Source organism: Lingula anatina, chromosome 4 (genome assembly GCF_051362555.1).
Source record: "Lingula anatina isolate TDL-2025a chromosome 4, LinAna3.0, whole genome shotgun sequence".
Classification (NCBI taxonomy): domain Eukaryota; kingdom Metazoa; phylum Brachiopoda; class Lingulata; order Lingulida; family Lingulidae; genus Lingula; species Lingula anatina.
Window position 1 is genome coordinate 2155024 of NC_141770.1, and position 19330 is coordinate 2174353.

Here is a 19330-nt window from a genome sequence, read left to right on the forward strand (position 1 = left end):
TTTTGCTAACATTCTTTATCATTGCCACCTAAATAATGTATATTATCTCTCAATAATATAATAATAAATGCTGTATTTGAAACCTAAAAGATCATGATCATGTACTGTATTAAGCCATATAGCTACCTGTTACTATGCTAACCTGTTTGTGGTAAGGGAGACATTTACCTGTAAAAAAAAGGTATCGTTGTAATACTGCAGAGCAGTCTCTTTTTCCCTAATTTTCTTTCTGTGTCTCTTTATTTCTTGGTTTAAAGTCTCCGAGTGTTTTCCATTCTTCCCCTTTGTTCGGTTCTGTGCCAATACCCGATTCTAGGAAGAGCTCATGTCTTATGTCTACCTCAACACATCACACATTCAACCGTGTTTTGAAACCTTATCTTTGCAAGACAGCTTGTCCTTGTCTCGACACATTTTGCAGCGACTCCATGTCATTTACAAACGTGTACTTATTAACAGTGTACTTGAAACATTTTTTAATGAAATCATTACCTACATTTAATGCATACTTCGAATCATTGCATGTGGGTGTGAATGTAAAATCGCCAGCTTTTCTGTAGAATCCATTTTAGTCTGTCAATCTGATTGCATTCAGCGAGAATCCCCGTGGATTTATTGCACAGTAGACGGGTCGATATATTGATGATAAACGGACCATTGATTATCTGGCACCCATGGTTAGGTCCAGATTCCTCTATCCCATTTTAACACCGTGATTTTTGTTCGGTTGGTCTATTTTCGTCATATAAATTGAGGCATTCGTAGCCATTTTGATTCAGACTACAGAAATATCAATCGACCTGATACATCATTGACATTATGTCACATCTGACCACTGCAGTACAATGTCATTACATGTAACAGACCAACTGTATGTTGCTTTCATTAAATAACTCAATAAAATTGGAGGTTATTTTTACATTGTTTTAAAAACTGGCTTACGCCAATCTAAGAATTATCTTAAGCTTTCCAGTTATGCACTGTGACCATCAGGTATAGCATCAGATAGCCAATGTCCACGGTAGATATCTATAGGACACCTGGAGTACCAGGTATAGCATCAGATAGACCATGTCCACGGTAGATATATGTAGGACACCTGGAGTACCAGGCATAGCATCAGGTACCCCGTGTCCACGGTAGATATCTATAGGACACCTGGAGAAAATGAGGCTATCAAGGTGAATATCCCTGATGAAGATTTTCTGCTACACATCGAAACATTGGAAGTGAAATCTATTTCAATTTTAAACTGGTGACAGAAGAAAGATTACTTCATTCTTAAAACATAGCACAGCTGATGAAATTCTTCACCAGCTGTTATCTAACCTTGCTCAAGGTTTGTGGGAAGACGTAAGCTTCATCACTTATTTACCGCATTACGCATGCGCCGCCTGGGTCATTTTTGTACTTTTATTTGAATTAAACTTAAATGTATCAGCCCTATTGATGACGTGTACAGTATCACGTACAGCATCAGACTCTCTACCATGACCATTTGACATAGAACAGATGATGAGGGAGGCGGAGAAAGACTGTATAACATTTTTCGTCAGTGAAGTTTATTTCTGTTATCAGTAGCTTCTAGTTAGAATTGTCTTTTTATTCCACAATCAGACTGAACTTGTTTATGTAGTTGTTGTTTTTGTACTCAGGCAAAGAAGACCATCGGCCTCAGAGCTCCTTGATTTAAGACATTCCCTTCAATAAATTATGCTGTCTTTCATGTCCTGTACCATATCGACTACCATATCTATCCTTAAGAAGTTTCGACAATTCAAAAGTAAAAATGTTAACTCTTTTCCAGACATTTAAACCTAAGAACAAGTTACAAAATAGGGACACGTGTGGAAATAAAAAAATGTTTAACAATTCGATGACGTCAATATTAATATTTATCTAAACGCCTATTGGTAGTTTCTATTCCGCCTCAGTAAAAATTGAATGAGCTCCAGTTCTATATAAATCCTCACATCGACGACTGTTGAGATATCTGCTTACCGTCATCATGGATCGACACCTTATTTCCCTGGCTGTTGCCATAATGCTAGTCTCCGTTGGACCTGGTACGATGGTAGATGCCGCTCTCACTCCCGCTTACATTGAAGACGAGCTTAAGCCATACGAAGGCAACACCTCACATATACCGGTACCTGGCCAATACAGCCTTGACAGTAAGTAAACATAACCAACATTGATTGAGTGTGAGCATGATGGCGACGAGATAAATTTTAGTGACTATAGCGATTATAAGATTATCTCTATGTTATGCAATTGAATAACTTTATATTTGCTTATTATGGTCATAAGGGTGTATCCTATAGTTATTGATCTGATACATTCAAAGTACCATCCATAAGTGCAAAAAGTTAAAATAGTTTATTTCATACCAAGGAATTCGTCTTTACAGTATGTCGGGTGGAATAGAAGGCAAAAGGGTGGCTGGGCTTGTTGTAACCCTTCACATTTACTTGTTGTGCTATTCAAAGATGTGCTATTCAATGTGTATTAATTGACACTTATTAACATAACATACTCAAACTTGAAATTCTCTGTTCTTTTAGTTAGGAATAGCACCTGTTGGGGACGAGGCGATGTACGTTACCGTACATTGGACGGTCTAAAGTTCCTCTATAACACCCCTGTTACTAAACTTGGCGTTATGGTCATGTCCTGGATGTTTCGTCCTTGGTGGGTGGTTACGACTCAAGAATACTTCATCTATAAATACTTTGAAGTGTCGAAAACGCGCATCGATGAAGTCTACATTAAGTGTTCAGGCGAATACTTTAGGGCTGTGTTAGGTCCTACTGTGGCATTGTCGGTGAGTCTTCTTCCCAATAGTTTTCAACCCACTGAACACATTTTGCATTAAGCTATCGCATTCTTTTTTGTCCTTTCTAGCTCCTTTCTAGTCAGAATTATTATGCAACAATTTAGAGGTATGGTCATAGTATTTTGATTAATGTGCGCATTCTAATTATTCTCGACACTAATAGATGTAGTCCATTGCGCTAGACATATACTAACATATTAATTTGCTTTTTGTTTCCAGCATTGGGTCGGGGCAGGGTGGGATCCAATTCCACCACCATACGTATTTGCCGGTGGAACTGTTACCGTGGGTTACTTTAATCCCAGAGGTTATGTTATAGATTGCTTTGACGTTCCAATGACTGTTTATGTCGCTCTGCACTCAGTGTGGATAACCATGACCCCCTTACACTCCGCCGCTATGTTAGGAGTACGTGGAATATGCGGAGACTACAATGGCTTTGCGATTAACGACTTTTCTAACTTGGAGCCAGATATCCTTCCGCCATGGGCTCCTCTTTTGGTACCTCCGTAAATATAAACGAAACACGGACAGTGACAAGGATAAACGAGACTCGAATACGGACAAACAAAAGGTAAACACAGACAACAAACCGGACTGAATCCCGTATGCATACGGACTACGAGTTCTGAAATTGGGGGACCGCAAACTGCATTTTCACTTCTCTTACTTTATTTAAACGTATTCATTATTGGGCTATGTAGTAAGGATTTAAGTTTACTACATTTATTGTCTTTCCATTTAGGTTATTTGTCAGAAACTGAATTCCATAATAACGCAGACAATGAGGACTGAAAAATGGGGAACGCATACTGCAGTTTCACTCATCTTTCTTAATTTTAAATATTTATTATTGTATATGTTGGGTTTGGCTTTCGATAACTTGCCATTCCATTTAGAATCTTATTCATGTGGCTGACTTTTTATTTATTTATTTATTTTAAACAGTAGACAGGGTGCTTAAAGTCAGATTTTTTGTGAATACATGGTGTGGAAGTGAACTTTTTCGTCCTTTGGCGGTATTTTTGATTAAACGTAGACGTAAGACTTAATCTTAACTGTTACCGGTAGTAGAGATTGAAATTATACCAAGCTACATATTCAGCAAATCCGAATGTCTCGGTATAGTTGCGCTTTGAAGGAGAATTTTATAGATGTTAATTGCAGGTTGCAAATACCAGAAATGAGTGAAATGACAAAAAATGATTAATGTACGTGTCGTAATCAGTTCCAACATGCTGCTTTGCTTCATTCTAAATTTACATGTTTATGTAACTTATATATTTTGGTTTCTAAAAGTATTATTGTTCAGTTTTCTATGTCGATCAGTTTTTTTCCACTTTTCATGATGTCTTTTATTCTGGTTGTGACAAAATGGCTATTAAATTAAATAAGATATTATTTATAATTAAGCATAATCCAAATCAGTTTTGATTGTGTATTTTTTATCAGGACTTTATTAATTTTCAAATAAAATATATTTTTGAGGGATTGAAAGTCAAACAAACGTTCAATTTGACCATCTGGACAATATGTTGTTGGACTTTCTGTTGGAGTATAATTATGAGATTTTTAACAATTATGTCTTTCAGCTTTGCTTCTGAATAAAGGGTGAAAAAGATTACTGTAGATTTATTTTCTTTATGTGATAATATATGCATGGTTAAGAAGTCATATAGTAGTGTTCGAATGATGGAAATGCTGTCTTTTACACCATTAAGCGACTCATCCCTCAGACCGTCAGAGCCAAAGACACCGTCAATGTCTTGATTTTTAAATTGACCACAATCCAGCGCGTCAGAAAAAGTATATACATCAAAATTTATACACGTGGTTCAAGGGGGAGCCGTAGGGTTAAAATGTTGCCGGTCGTGAGCTGTTTGGGAGATCCAGGGGAAGGGGTGGAACAGTAGGAGGGTCCAAAGAGTCGAAATGATGTCGCTTGGGGATATCACAGAGGTCCTTCTTCCCTGTTAACCATTTTACTTGTGCATGTACCGAGGTCCGAAAATTTGAGGGAAAAGCAGTGTCTGTTTTTATTTGAGCGGGAAAAAAATCCCCAATGCCTGAATAATTTTTTTTTTTTTTTTTTTTGTGATTCATTTAACTTCAAGAATTAAAAAGTAGCAAAGCAAACGTTGCATTCCTGGTGGATTATTGCGTAATTGTTACAGAGATTTCAAATCATTAATCATTGAAATAATTTTATAGGCAATTTTAAGAGATGCAATAAGCCAAAATATTTTTGTTTTAGTTGTCCAGGGTCTGAGAAAAAAATATGATGGGAAAAGCAAAGACGTCGCACATTTAATAATGTTATTGAGCCAGAAATCTTACATTTGTGGTAAACGTTGAATATAAAATCCGCAAAGGCAAATAACTAAATCGTTATCTTCCTACGTTCTGTCAAATTCGAGATTAAATGTATCTTGCGTGTTAAATGGAACGCTGTATTTATGGAAAATCAACGTTTAATTTTCATTACAATCACATTTCTGAGACCATGCCTACAAGTGATTTAAAAGCAATATGATATTTTATTATATGACGAGCATATAAATACCCCAGAAATATTGTTTTTATACTTGGTATTACTTGGTATTTCATAAAGCGATAAAATGATCATAAAATGTCCTATGTCAGTCTTCCACTTCTTTTTTATTGCATATCTCAAAAGAAACCTGACAAGTTTATAAAGAAAATAATGAAAATAATAAATTTCATAATTTCCCGCAAACATGAACTTATACCAACTCAAACACGCACACTGACAGAAGGGTGTTTGAAATATAATTGTACAATTTAACGAATAATACGATGGCAAAAATTAACAGAACCATACAGACAGAAAAAAATTCACAAAAAAAAAAAAAATTCTTACTAATTACTTAGGCCCCTAAATATGGCAGACCTACATGAAAGGAATACGGCTTAAACCTGAAATGGTCTCTTCGCCTCTCACACGCCTCCCCACGCGTCGAATCTCGACCGATTGAATTTAGCCAATATTAAATTACTGTGCCCCCAGATTTTCCTCTGTTAACCTTTCTACATCTGTCTTTCACATCTTGATTGTACAATCCTAAGTCCTAACTTTCATTATTGTTTGTTGGCTACCATGGTTTGGGGTCAATGTGTGTAGAAATAATCCTTCAAAGGTCCATAATTAATTTACGACAAAGTGCAAACTGAAAGGCTGGGTTATTATCAAAATTTACTTTTAAAGTAACAAATTGCGTCATAATATTAGAATGCACCTCTCACTCTTTTGTACGTTGAATTAAACACATTTAATGTCATTTTCATAATCGCATGTAGGATACTAGAAAAATAGACCTTTATTTTGGTACCCTTTACCCTCTACCGGCTTGTAACACCAAAATCTAAATTCAGAGATTATACTTTGCTATTTTTGATGTAGCAGTGTATTATGTAAAATCTGAAGCTTCTTGACCGGAGTTGAGTTAAAATGTTAATTAAAATAGCAGTGGTGTTGCATATTTATATACGTGCATGAGCACGAGAGCTTCTAATTTAAAGGCATCCCCAAAATATCCTCATTGCTTGAATAATTATATCGGTTTTATATATGGTCTAACATATTTCAAAATTAAAAAAAAAGAATAAAAAAATAAACGCTGCCTTCTTGGCGGATTATTTTGTAATAATAATAGAATCACATTTCATTTATCAGAGAAAAAAAAACTTGCAGATATAAGATGTCACAAATCAAAATATTTCATTAAAAGGATACACTGACAAAACTGCAAATACAATAGAACCATGATTTAAATTATCCTATAGTATCGATATATCGCGTAAGACAAGTCCGTCCTTGCTCCTAATAGCATATTATAAGTATAATAATTGTAATCAATATAACACAGTGACTTTAAACAACCATTTCTACCGGAAGCTGATTAGATTGGCGTACCATGTGTAGTAAAAATAAATACCAGGGTAGCAGGCACATTGAAGAAATTGTGCTTCTTTTAATATCTATTTTATTCTTAATCATGCATTTTTGTTTCAATTTCTGACCGATTCTATATTTGTCCAAGATGTTTCATGGTGTTGCCTGAGCTATCGACAGAAGTTCTAATTGTTATTATTATTACTATAATTATTATTATTTATTTGCCTTTCCCTCATTCACTCCAATATGCTCATGATAAGCAACATCTACTTTCAACTGCCATATGTTGCCATTTCTCTTTTTGCCAGTGGTTTCTGTATTATCTGAAGATTTTAATTAGTGTTTGGGAGATGATGTAAAATATGGTGGCAATAGGAAAGACGCTGCATATTTAATGAAGCGTTTGAGTCAGCTGACAGCATCTCTTTGCCGCAAACGTTGAACATAAAACATTAAATGCCAAATTAATTCGAGATTTTATGTACCATACTTGTCAAATGAAATGCTGTATTAATGGAAAATCAGGATTTAATTTTCATTAAAACCCTGTAACTGGTATCATTATAGTGTTTTAAAACCAATATAATAATTTAAAATATGACGTGCCTATAGATATACAGAAATACTTATCGTTTCTCATACTTCCATAATGATCCTCTTTCCTCGACCAGTGAACATATTTTTTCGATGTCAGTTGCCTCTTTTCTTTTAGTTATATGTGTACAACTGTACCTTCTATATGACTAATTCTTATGACAATCTCACCAAATATGCAGTACCCCCTGCTTTGAAGTCGGTTTGGATAACCCTTATTCATTCCCTCGTAATCATTTGTCTCTTCCAAAATATCTTAATAAAATGAAAATAAAAAAATATTAAATACAGACCGAAGAACTTTCATCCAGTTAATTTACGGTCCACTTGGACCCCCCCCCCCCCCCCCCCCCATAATTGTTAAGGAGTTTTATCGTGATGTGTTAGCTTTACAAAATAGCGCGTTGTTAGTTTATTATTTGTCCTGGCGTACGCAGTTTTCTCCCTCCCCAGTCACTCCGTTATGATTCATGAGTACAAAAATCTGTTTTCAACTGCCATATGTTGTTATATCTGCTTTTGTGCATACCGTTCCATCTGAAGATTTCAATTAGTGTTTAGGAGCTGAGGTAAAATATAACGGCAAATAGCAAAGACGTCGCATATTTTATGAAGTGATTGAGTCAGAAAGCTTTCATTAGCAATTGTCGTTGAACAATTAAGCCCTCAAAGGCCAGATAATTAATTCATTTCCCTACGTTCTATCAAACCTAACTTGTATATTTTCAAATACAATTAAACTTACAACGTTGTTTAAAATCAAGCCATAGAAGTTATCTGTTACCGCGTTAAGCTGTTGGTGGTGAGTAGAAATTTATCTGAACTGGAGAAACATCTCTTGTATTTGAACTTTGCTGATGAGTTTGACTGAAAACTGTGATTTTTTTTTTTTTCTTTTCGTGCTTTCATCAAAATTCTTCACGCGTAAATGCAGATTTACTTTTGCTGATTTTAAGGGAAAAGTAAGCCACACCTTCGATTTACGTTTTTTTCTGGAAATGGTGTGTAGGAAAATGCAACAGCTCCGAATAATTCAGCAAGCCGAGTAGATTGGGTTTGGGGACAATGCGTGTAGTAGGAATACTTCAAAGATCCACGCCATAATGCAAGGTGAACATATTGCTTTAGTATCAAATATTACTCAATATACATCAAGTAACATAAATTGCGTCATACTATTAGAATGTACCCTTCACTCTTTTATGTACTGAATTTAAAGGGATAATAACTCTTCATTTTGGCCAAAAAATAAATTTTCCTGGGGTAAACATCAATTTCCCCATACTAACCAGTGGTTATTGAATCCATTTTTACATTCAAAGTTAGTCCCTGTTTTTTTTTTTTTTTTTTTTTTTTTTTCTAAAAAATTGTTTTTGTTAAAATCTCTTAAGAGATTATAACAGAGTACAGCCGTCAATGGAAGTCAAGTGATCTGAAGACAAGCTCAGATATCAGAATTATAGCTATAACTGCTGTTTTTGTGGTAAAACAGAATATACATGTATTATATTTCTATGAATTGTTCACAATGTTTTTATTGTGAAATAAAGATATCATACGAAGAGTTATTATCCCTTTAACAGATTAAAAGTTATTCCCATCGACGCATGTAGGACATAAAGATAAAATTCACTTTAATTCCAGATAGCTTTGACCCCCTTTCACTATGCTTGTGGGGGTCGGGCAAGTCTTCTCTTCCTTCTAGACTGTGAGGCCGAAACTGAAGCTTCTTCACGATACACACATAATCAGTAAGATTTAAACTAAAAATGACATAGACGTGGTCAGTGCAGGCAATGGCATTCTTTTCCGTGTCATTTGCTTAACTTCTACTAGCTTTCACCCTGCGAAATATCATCAAAAGTAGAAAGCATACCCAGTAGGAGAAAATCAATACAGTGCAATAACAATCACTTGCTTATGGATAATAATAGTTGCATTTTGGCAGATTATTGATAAAGTTTTGTAGAAACCCTATTTCATTTATCACTGAAATAGTTTTATAAGCAGATTGTTACTTTGAAATATGAGCCTGAAAGGCTGAATATTTACAATCATTGTCCATTGACAAAATGTAATAATGTGACATTCCACAGTCACTGCATGAAGCAGCAGTTTGCGATGGCAGTTACCACTTTTACTATTTATTTAGTTTTTATGTGACTATTTCAAATTTTTTTGATTATGTTTCACCAGAATCATAACCCTCTTAAACCCCTCTTTGAACCAACCAACCAATATCTATCTATCTATCTACATATCTATCTCCCTATCTATCTATCTATCTATCTATCTATCTATCTAAACAAGTAAGCATTTATTTATTAACGTGACATGTGATATATATATATATATATATATATATATATATATATATATATATATATATATATATACAACATCCGGCCTCCTGGGCCCAAAAGTCATCGAACTTTGTACATATACCAGAAACAAAGCCAAAATAAATAAATTAATAAATAAATAAATAAAATAAAATAATGATCAAGGTTGAAAGTTATGACTATAAGCAAATATTATATTTTATGGAACACTCAACTCCTGAGCCCTGATAAAAACTGTCTGCCTTCAACTAAAACTGTTCTTTAAATTACATCACATGTCTTTAGGTTTACTTACAATTAAGTATATTAGTATTTTAATAAAATATTCCCTGCCAACATGATTACAGTCCACGTCTCCCGGAAACTTTCATTATATGTCCTCGTATAGGGGCAATACCAAAACACAATATATATATATATATATATATATATATATATATATATATATGACCCAATTTGCAAAGACATTTACTACCTTGCTTCACTGCGTTGTGTCACGTTGGCATCACTAGTTCTAGCTTCAAAATTTAAATTATATTTAATCTCGTTTTCAACCACATTCTCTTTGCCTTACCTCCAGCGAGCTTTTTATTTTCAATCCCAATTTTAGTCTCCTGGCCCACACCAGCATCTTCATCTATTACACTCCTATCCAGCTCACTGTCATTATTAATCCTCAATCTCGTTGATAAGTCAATACATATTTATCCAGCAAAAATAACTTCATTGTTTTACCTGAAACCTTATGCATGATAGGTACATGGGGTCGGCATTAATTCCGTAACTTATTTAATTGCCAATACCTCTTTCAGCATCAAATGTTAGTTCCACAATTCCCTTAACGTCAGTATTATCTTCGGCGGTCATAACTTTAGATGTTGATCTTACTGGGCTGAATATGACATTTCAATCATGTAAGATCGCTTATCAAAATCTCAATAAACAAATTGTTAAAATAAGGCCAAATTAACTCCTCTCTGCTTAGTCTTTCTATATCTGCTGTCTCCCACTTGGTTCTCACGTGAGTTTCTTCACCGACATCACTTCATTAATCACAGTGTTTGTCATTTATCCTACAGAAAACGAATCTACGTGTGTGTAGGTCACCTCAAACTCTCTGCCTCTTGCTACCATCGTGGTCATTTAGCACATTTCATGTCATGAATATTTACTGTGTTATCGCAAAGAACCCTGTGTTGTAGATACAGAGTAGATGAAATGGAAGAGATCAGCACAGTGATGCATTGAGTCATATGAGCAACCTGTTACTGGGTTAACCTATTTGTGGTCAGTGAGAAAATTCATCAGCAGCAACGTACTGGTGTAATATGCTGCTCTTATGCTGTATGATGTATAATATCTGTGAAGAAGGAGTCAGTTTGTCAGCAATTGACTGTCTTCTCGAACTTTCATTCCTGATACCCTTCACTCCCCTACCACTGGCAAACACCAATTCAGAGCTGGTGGGGGTCGGGTCAGTCTTTTCTGGACTGATACCGAAGCCTTTTTACTATACATACACACATGTAATCAGAAACATTGAAACTTAATTAGAATATAAAACACAGGTGTAGCCATTTCAGTCAATGCTACGAAGGAGTACGTTCATTGCTTAATTTCGGCTAGCTTTCACCCTGCTGAATATTAAGAAAAGTGGCAAATATAGGAGAAATTCAGCATAGTGCAATTACGACCACTTGACTCTGGATAATAGTCTTAACAGTAAAAGTAGCTCATCCCCAAGTTCTCAGTATCTCCATTATGTATCAAGACATAGTTTCAGAAAACATGCGTTTTTGGAATCAGCAGTCTCTTACATGTATTGTCTTCTTGATATGAGAAGAGGTTCATGTACAATGTGATGAAAATAGCAATAATCTCGCATATCTAACGGTGTGGATAGGTCGGAAAGCTTCTATTTGCCCATAATCTTGGAACATAATGGCATTGACGCCTGAATAATCAAACGGCTTCATATGCGCTATCTACTTTCAATATTAAAAATTCGAACAGCAAATGAAACGTTGCGTTTTGCAAATTATTGATAAATATATATAGAAATCAAATTTCATTTATCACTGAAAAAGTTTTACAAGCAGTGCATGTTACTCTGAAATACAAGCCAGAAAACTGATTATTTACGATCACTGACATCCGTTTCAATGACAAAAGGTAACAATGTGACATTCCCCGGCGACATTTGACGATGCAAGTTGCGTCTTTTACTATATTTAGTTTTTTTTTTTTTTTTTTTTTTTTTTTGTATTTCTACTTTTTATATCATTATGTTTCACCACAATCATACGGATCTCATATTTTCCTCTATCTTGAACCAATCAACCAATATCTATCTATCTATCTATCTATCTATCTATCTATCTATCTACGTGCATCTATCAATATATCGCGCTTCCCTTGTAGTCTGGATGATTGGTGCTATATATTGTCCAAATTGTTTCGAATGTGGAAAAAACATGGCACTTGTCACAAAGGTCTTTGGACTATGCTTATCATTTTCAAGGGGGGGGGGGGGTGCCTAAAATTCCAAAGCGTTGCTTAGCAACCGTTGCTATAGAAATTACCTTAGTAAAAAGCTAATTAGACCTTTCTTGTCCAGTCTAAATTATTAACAAATGTTAATAACAAGGTTTCAGGGCATCAAAGGTATCACTAGGCTATTTTAAGGCAATGAAAACCCAAATTAAACTTAGCCACAGTTGCTAGACAGCATATTACCCTAGCAACAAGCATTTAAAGTTGTGTTAGTCTAATAAATAAGGCAAATCTATAAAACTGGGTAGAAACTACACTTTTGAGCAAGAAATTCATACTTTTAATCCAGTAAGTTGAAACAACTGTGTGAAGTTTACCCACATCCGATCAAAAACATTGCCGCTGCCGATACTTAAGGCAGCATGTTCAAAATTAGTAGCTAGTCATTTCTATTTTTTTAATCACCTTACGACTCTTTATAAAATTTAGCAATAGTTTAGGCGTTAAAATCCCCTTGCATGTGCAATAGACAGTGCATTTTAATTGCCCTTGCACATTGTCAGCCTCTACATCTGCTCCTACATGCACACTCCAGCAGCTCTGGACAGAACAATAGTTTCTGGTAAATGTGTCCACAAGGGTCGTTTGTTCCACAAAAGTCCAACCAGAGAGAGCACATGGTATCTTATGACATGGCACCGCCGTGCTGATTCAGATATGTTCATCTCGCAAGACTTATCTTCTTTTATATTGTTGTAGAGCAGCCTTGGTGTGGAAGGAAGATGTGGCATCTAACGGCCTTTTTGTGTGAACAGAAACTTTTGAGCGTCATTAATTAACAAAAAAGAATTAAAGTGGGGCCATGGGGATGTATTTAAGTCACTTGGTAGAGAATAGAAATATATAAAAAACAATGTGAAAAAAACTTTTTTAGAAAACATTGAAAAAAAATGAAAAATAACTTGGAAATCTGGTCTCTGAGTAACCTTTCAAAAATAGGAAAGTCAACAGTGGTTAAACCTTCAGTACATGTACATGTACATGTATTTCTCATCTTAGTGCATGTATAAACACTCCTGCCTGCCCCCACCCTCCCTACATACTTAAAACTGTGTATATCACATTTAACGAAATCAGGAATAGGAAAAGAGATAAATGAGCAAGGATGGCGTCTGATCACAAAAATACATTAGACTGTAAAAGGTACCGCAAATTAATTTTTTACCAATTTTCTCGGTGAACTGTCAGGAATCGGGAGTAACAAAAAGTTGATTAAAAACACTAAAAGCACCTTCTAATCTCTTTTTGGCAAAACATTATTGGTTCTTTGAGTGAAATACAGGAAAATTCCAATTTAACCCCAGATTAAATCCTATCACAACCATTATGTAAGATTCAAAAATTCATGGAAATGGACAACTATTTTCCATAAAAGATGTTGCAAAAATAGTTTATTTTATATCAATGATAATATAAATGACATTTATAAATACTGCTAGGAAAAATATCCTGTACGTTTTTTTTTTTTTTTTTTTTTTTTTTTGGGGGGGGGGGATTTCCCACATGTACAAAATGTTCGGACGTGCATCATTTGCCCCGCAAAAGATAACTTAAGTGTGGTCATTGATAGATCTCTTTCTCTTTGGGCTTGTGCAAGCATACAATATTTATGTACCTATCTTAATAATTAAGAAATATGTTAGCATATGTAGTATGTGAACAAAAAGGTGGGAAGGAACTGGAGGATATGTCAAATACTAAAGAGATATTTGTATATGTTCTATATATGTGTACAGAAAAAAAAAGAACAATATATATAATTAAATACTTGTTGCTAGGGTAATATACTGACTAGCAACTGTTGCAATGGCTTATTTGGGCTTTTAATGGCTTACAATAGTATAGCGATAGTTCTGATGGCTTGAAACATTAGTAAAAGCCTTTCTAAATATTTTAAACTGGATAAGAAAGGTCTAATTAGCTTTTTACTAAGGTAATTTCCCTAGCAACGGTTGCTAAGCAACGCTTTGAAATTTTGGGCACTACCCTTTAAAATGATCAGCATAGTCCAAAGAACATTTGTGCCAACACATGCTTTTCCCACCTTCTGAGCAATTTTTGCACCAATCGTCTAGACTATTGGGTGTATCGCGTTACCAGTTCTAGTTTCAAAATTTAAATGATATTCAATCTCTTTTTCAACCATATTCTCTTAACCTTACCTCCAATGAGCATTTTGTTTTCAATCCACATTTCAGTCTCTTGATCAAAACCAGCATCTTTGTCTATTACGTTCCTATCCTCAGCACATTGTCATCAGTAATTTGCAATCCCATATATGAGACAGTGCATATATATCCAACACAAATTGCAATAGCTTGTTTTACTCGAAACTCTATGAATGATAGGTACATGTGGTACATGTGGACGTGATTATTTCTGTAACTTATTTAACGGCCAGTGCATTTTTCAACATCATATGTTAGTTTCGCAATGTCTCTTAACATCAGTATTTTCTTCGACCGTCATAAGTTCATATGTTGGATCTTACTGGGCTCGACCTGACAATTCTATCATCTAAGATCGGTTGTCATAATTTCAAAAACATAATGTTCAAAAGAAGCCAAATTAAGTTGTTTCTGTTCAGTCTTTGTACATTTGTTTTTCTCCCAATTGATTCTCACGTGAGTTTCTGCATTATCAACACCTTATCACAGTATTTGTCATTTATCCTACAGAAAACAAATCTACGTGTCTGCATGTGACGTCCAACTTGCTCTGCCTCATGCTATCCTCGTGGTCATTTAGCACATTTCATTTCATGAGTATTACCTCTGTTATCGCAAATAACTCTTTGTTGTAGATACAGAAAGCAAATGTAGATGAAATGGAACAGATCACAGTCGTAATAAGCCATATGAGCAACCTGTTACTGGGTTAACCTATTTGTGGTCAGTGAGAAAATTTATCAGCAGCTACGTGCTGGTGTAATATACTGCTCTTATAGTGTATGATATATAATATCTGTGATGCAGGTATCAGTTTGCCATAAATTGACTGTCTTCTCGAGGTAAATTCTTCAAATATTTCACTCGATGTTCAGATAATTTTGATGAGATGTAATAAATCAAACTATTATCTTAGAAGAAATCACCAATAATCCTAGATTTTACAGAACTGCTGGACATCAGTATAAAGCAACTTCCCCTGAATAATTTAGCAAGCTGGGTTTGTGGCCACTATTACACCATAATACATAAGAATGTCATAAATTGCGCTAGAACTATATAATGTCGCAAACAAATCATACATGTTTACCTTGTTTCCCTGTATTGTATGATGTAACGCGCAAATACATGCAAATAGTGAACGCGGGAAAACCTCACCATTAAAACCCACCATTTAAACTCCTTACTAGTACATATACATGTAGAATGACGATAGATGGCAGTGTTGCAGTGTCCTCTGTCACCATACTGTCACTAGGAAGAATGATGTCAGGTTTACAGAACAGAGTGACCTGATACAGCCTCACAGAAACTGTCACTATTTGCCCATTGACTGTATTAATTCACTATTATAACCCACTCGTCATTCACTGTGCCACGTGGGGTGCTGCCCCCCCTCTGCAACCCCCCTCCCCCCCATTTTTGTGCATGAATTATACTGGCACAGAAGATCAATGTCACGCACTTACATCCCAGCTTTTTTAAAATGAAATAAATAAAATTACTATCACTGATGAATCAGATGATTAATTGAAACAGTTGTGTTTGCGGAGTCTTAGTACGAGTTGTGGTATACGCGCGGTGGCTCTCACTGCGTTAGATAAATCGGAGAATAACACAATCTAATAATATCGCACCATGCACAAGCAGCAACATACACACGTAGCAACAAATTACAATTTTTATTTCAAGTAAAAATCAACGATTATTTTGCATTTGTGCTGCCTGCCGGTGGCGACAGCTTTTGGTGGCCGTATGATTTGCAAGGGTGGATTCTCTCAAACTTTTTCCCGCTTTGCCCTGCCACTGCTGCTACTTCCTCCGGATCCCCCGGGGAATATACCGCAAGTGGCAACATTTTAACCCTCTGGACCCTCCCACTGTACCCCCCCCCCTCCCCTTGGTCCCCCTCTGGAGTCTGGACCCTCCCAATGTGTCGCCCCTTCCCCGTGGTTCTACTGTAAATATACTACAAGGGGCATCGTTTTAACCCTCCGGACCCTCCCACTGTGCGGCCCTACCTCTTGACCCCCAGGTTGCTCTACCACAACCGGTATTATTTTAATTAACTCTTGCGACCCTTTCACCGACATATAAACTGAAAATTATACACTCATGCATTTTATCTGAAGACATTTATTTCTTTTATTCTGTCATATATGTCATTTTATCTTTTTAAAACCTTATTTCTGTTTTTACGATATCACTGACGGCGTCTCTATCTCTCGCCATTTTTTGCCCATTGTTTTCTCGAAAAGAGGGTGTACTGGCGATTATTATGTCACTTATTGTAACATTGCTATGTTTTTCTCTTTTCGGCGATTTCCTTTTCAAAAACAATATCAACAATTTCTACTTTTTTTGCAACCTTTATTCAGAATGAAGCAAAGCTAAAAAATGGAAATGAATAAGGCCCCATACACACAATATTTGAATTTTAACCTCTATCAGTATGCCATATGTAATTAGTAATGAAAATATGACATTCCGTCAAAGTGAACGAAACAATTATTTAAATAGAAAACCCGATAAATATAGTGAACTGAATCATATTCTTAATCAAACACACATAGAATTGTTTAGAAAAATATTGATTGAGTAATATAAGTGAAATTTCATTTTGCCTACCCCACAATCTATATTCTAAGGGAATACAATAATTAATAATGTGACATGGAATTTGAAATACCTTCAAAAGAACAAATGTAATACTACACAACCGTAATAATATATTCAAGTATATATCCACAATGTATATGCCCATAAAACCCTAATTTCTGTTAAAAATTCCACAAAAAAGAGGACAGATCACATTCAGTAAATCAAATCGATATATTCATAGCAAATATTATCTTAGTCATACAGATCCAAGACCCGAAATTTTTAATTAAGTAAGATTAGTAAAATTGCAGTTCGCGTTCCCCATTTTCATAACTCATTGTCCATATTCTTTTGGAATCCAGTCCGGTTTGGTGGCTTTGTTAACATTCAAGTTTTGATTGTCCTTGTACACATTTTGTTTGTCCTTGTTCATGCATGTTATTTCAACCTCGCCAATGTTCAAACCAATAAAGGTCCCCAGGCTGGCGGAGGGCCGTCTAGTATAACAACGTCGTTGTCAGGGTCACCATTGAAGTCTCCCAAACATCCACGGACTCCCTGGCAGTCGGCGGCGAATATGTTATCCAGGTCTATAAAGATACTGTGTCTGTGGACCAGAACAGTCATAGGGACACTTGCGCATTCTATTCTGTACCCAGAATCAAAAACTGTCACCGCGTTAAGGATATAGACACCAGGACCGATGATACTCCATTTGGCGCCATCCCATACCTCAAAGCAAATGGGAGAGAACTGATATGCATGTAGTAATACAAATGTTGTTTTAATGAATATGTGCAGTTAACAGAGGAATTTTTTATATGAGAGAGAGAGAGAGAGAAAGAGAGAAAGAGAAAGACGCCTTGTTATTAAAATTAAAGATTTGGTGAAAACAGAATACCTTTTTGAATGTACTGAGAATCAAGGAAAATGCCTCACCGATAAAATAACTGCATGTCCCATTGTGGCCCTAAAGTACACGCCTGCACACTTAATGTATCCCTCTTTTACTCGTGTGGTTGGAGCGCTTGGGTAATATTCATGAGACGCAAGCACAAACCACGAGGAACCCACCCAGGACAGGACCCCAACGCTTAGTTTATCAGGAGGCGAGTTGAATTTAAAACGCTTCTGGTCAAACGTCAAATAGCGGATGTCACCACTATCTCCACCACTTGAAAATAACACAAGAATATTAAGGTTATTCAGCACAGAATTTACAAAAATGGGTGTAAACAATTCAACACACCAGAATATTTTACTAGTATATCGGTCTCCTTCCCATCTCCACATTTACGTGTAAAGATAAAAATATAGTGCAATAATCACACTCGCGTGGCATCCAAAAAACGCAACAAGCGCGCTAAATAAATATAGCCTAAACGCACTTTACGTTTCAAGTCGGTAATCAAACTGCTATAAAGACTTTCAACTCCACTTACGAGCACATGGTCCAGGTGGCTTTGGAACCGTGCCTAAATGTGGCTGTAACCGTGCTTCAAGTTGTGCGGGAGTGAAGAATCCATCTACCATCGCAGGAGGTCCAACGAAGGCAAGCACAAAGACCAGGACTGTGGAAATCGGTTGTCGTTCCATGGTGTCGGCAAGCAGCTATGACAACAGTTGCCTGTTCAGATGACTTTATAGTCCTCAAGTTTATAGATTTTCAGTGAGGGGGGAATGGGAACTACCAATTGACGATTGCATGAATATTAATGGTGACGTCATTGGTTTTCCAATTTTTTAAATGTCTGGCTTACGTTTTCATTGGTTTGTAGAAATCTGATAATAGTAGGGCAAATAAGCCTATGCAATCGCCCTTACTGTGTGGAACACCGAAAACGAGATGAATGAATCCTTTAAACATGTTTCGTTTAACGATAAGAGACGTATAAATGTTAGTCAATATTGTTAAAGTAATAATTACTGAAATCCCATGTCTGTCATTTGGGGTTCATTGTTGAATCATGATCATGCGTTATGAATTTTTCCTTAGGAGATATACATATTAAAGTACTAGAGTTTACGTAATTGATAAAATGTCAATATATCGCTATGTTAATGTAATGATAAAATTGAAGACAGAGAATCAGATGCCTAAAAATGTTTATGGGGCTGTCAATTATTTGAGAGTGGAGTGAGTCTCAGATGTCACACTGACAGTATTTAATATAATAGATTGAGGGAAACAAAGACTTGGTTAATGGAAGTAGGCACATCGAAGGAATATCGCTTTTGTAATTTATATTTTATTCTCAATCATGCTTTTTTGTTTCCATTTCTGACCAATTCTATATTTGCTCAAGCTGTTTCATGGTGC

The 19330-nt window shown here is 35.7% G+C and overlaps 1 protein-coding gene and 1 long non-coding RNA gene across 2 annotated transcripts; one reads left to right on the forward strand and one right to left on the reverse strand.

Annotated features, from left to right (window-relative positions):
* Positions 1-2000: 2000 nt before the first annotated feature.
* On the forward strand, positions 2001-4458 carry LOC147762042 (uncharacterized). Its single transcript, XM_087010291.1, has 3 exons — positions 2001-2174; positions 2565-2824; positions 3056-4458. Exons 1-3 carry the CDS (start codon positions 2009-2011, stop codon positions 3347-3349), a joined length of 720 nt encoding a protein of 239 aa, XP_086866417.1. The 5' UTR covers positions 2001-2008; the 3' UTR covers positions 3350-4458.
* Positions 4459-16783: 12325 nt separating this feature from the next.
* LOC147762043 (uncharacterized) lies at positions 16784-18157 on the reverse strand. Its single transcript, XR_015334113.1, has 2 exons — positions 17950-18157; positions 16784-17742 (listed from the first exon to the last, which is right to left on the reverse strand). It is a non-coding gene; the product is annotated as an uncharacterized LOC147762043 (long non-coding RNA).
* Positions 18158-19330: the final 1173 nt, after the last annotated feature.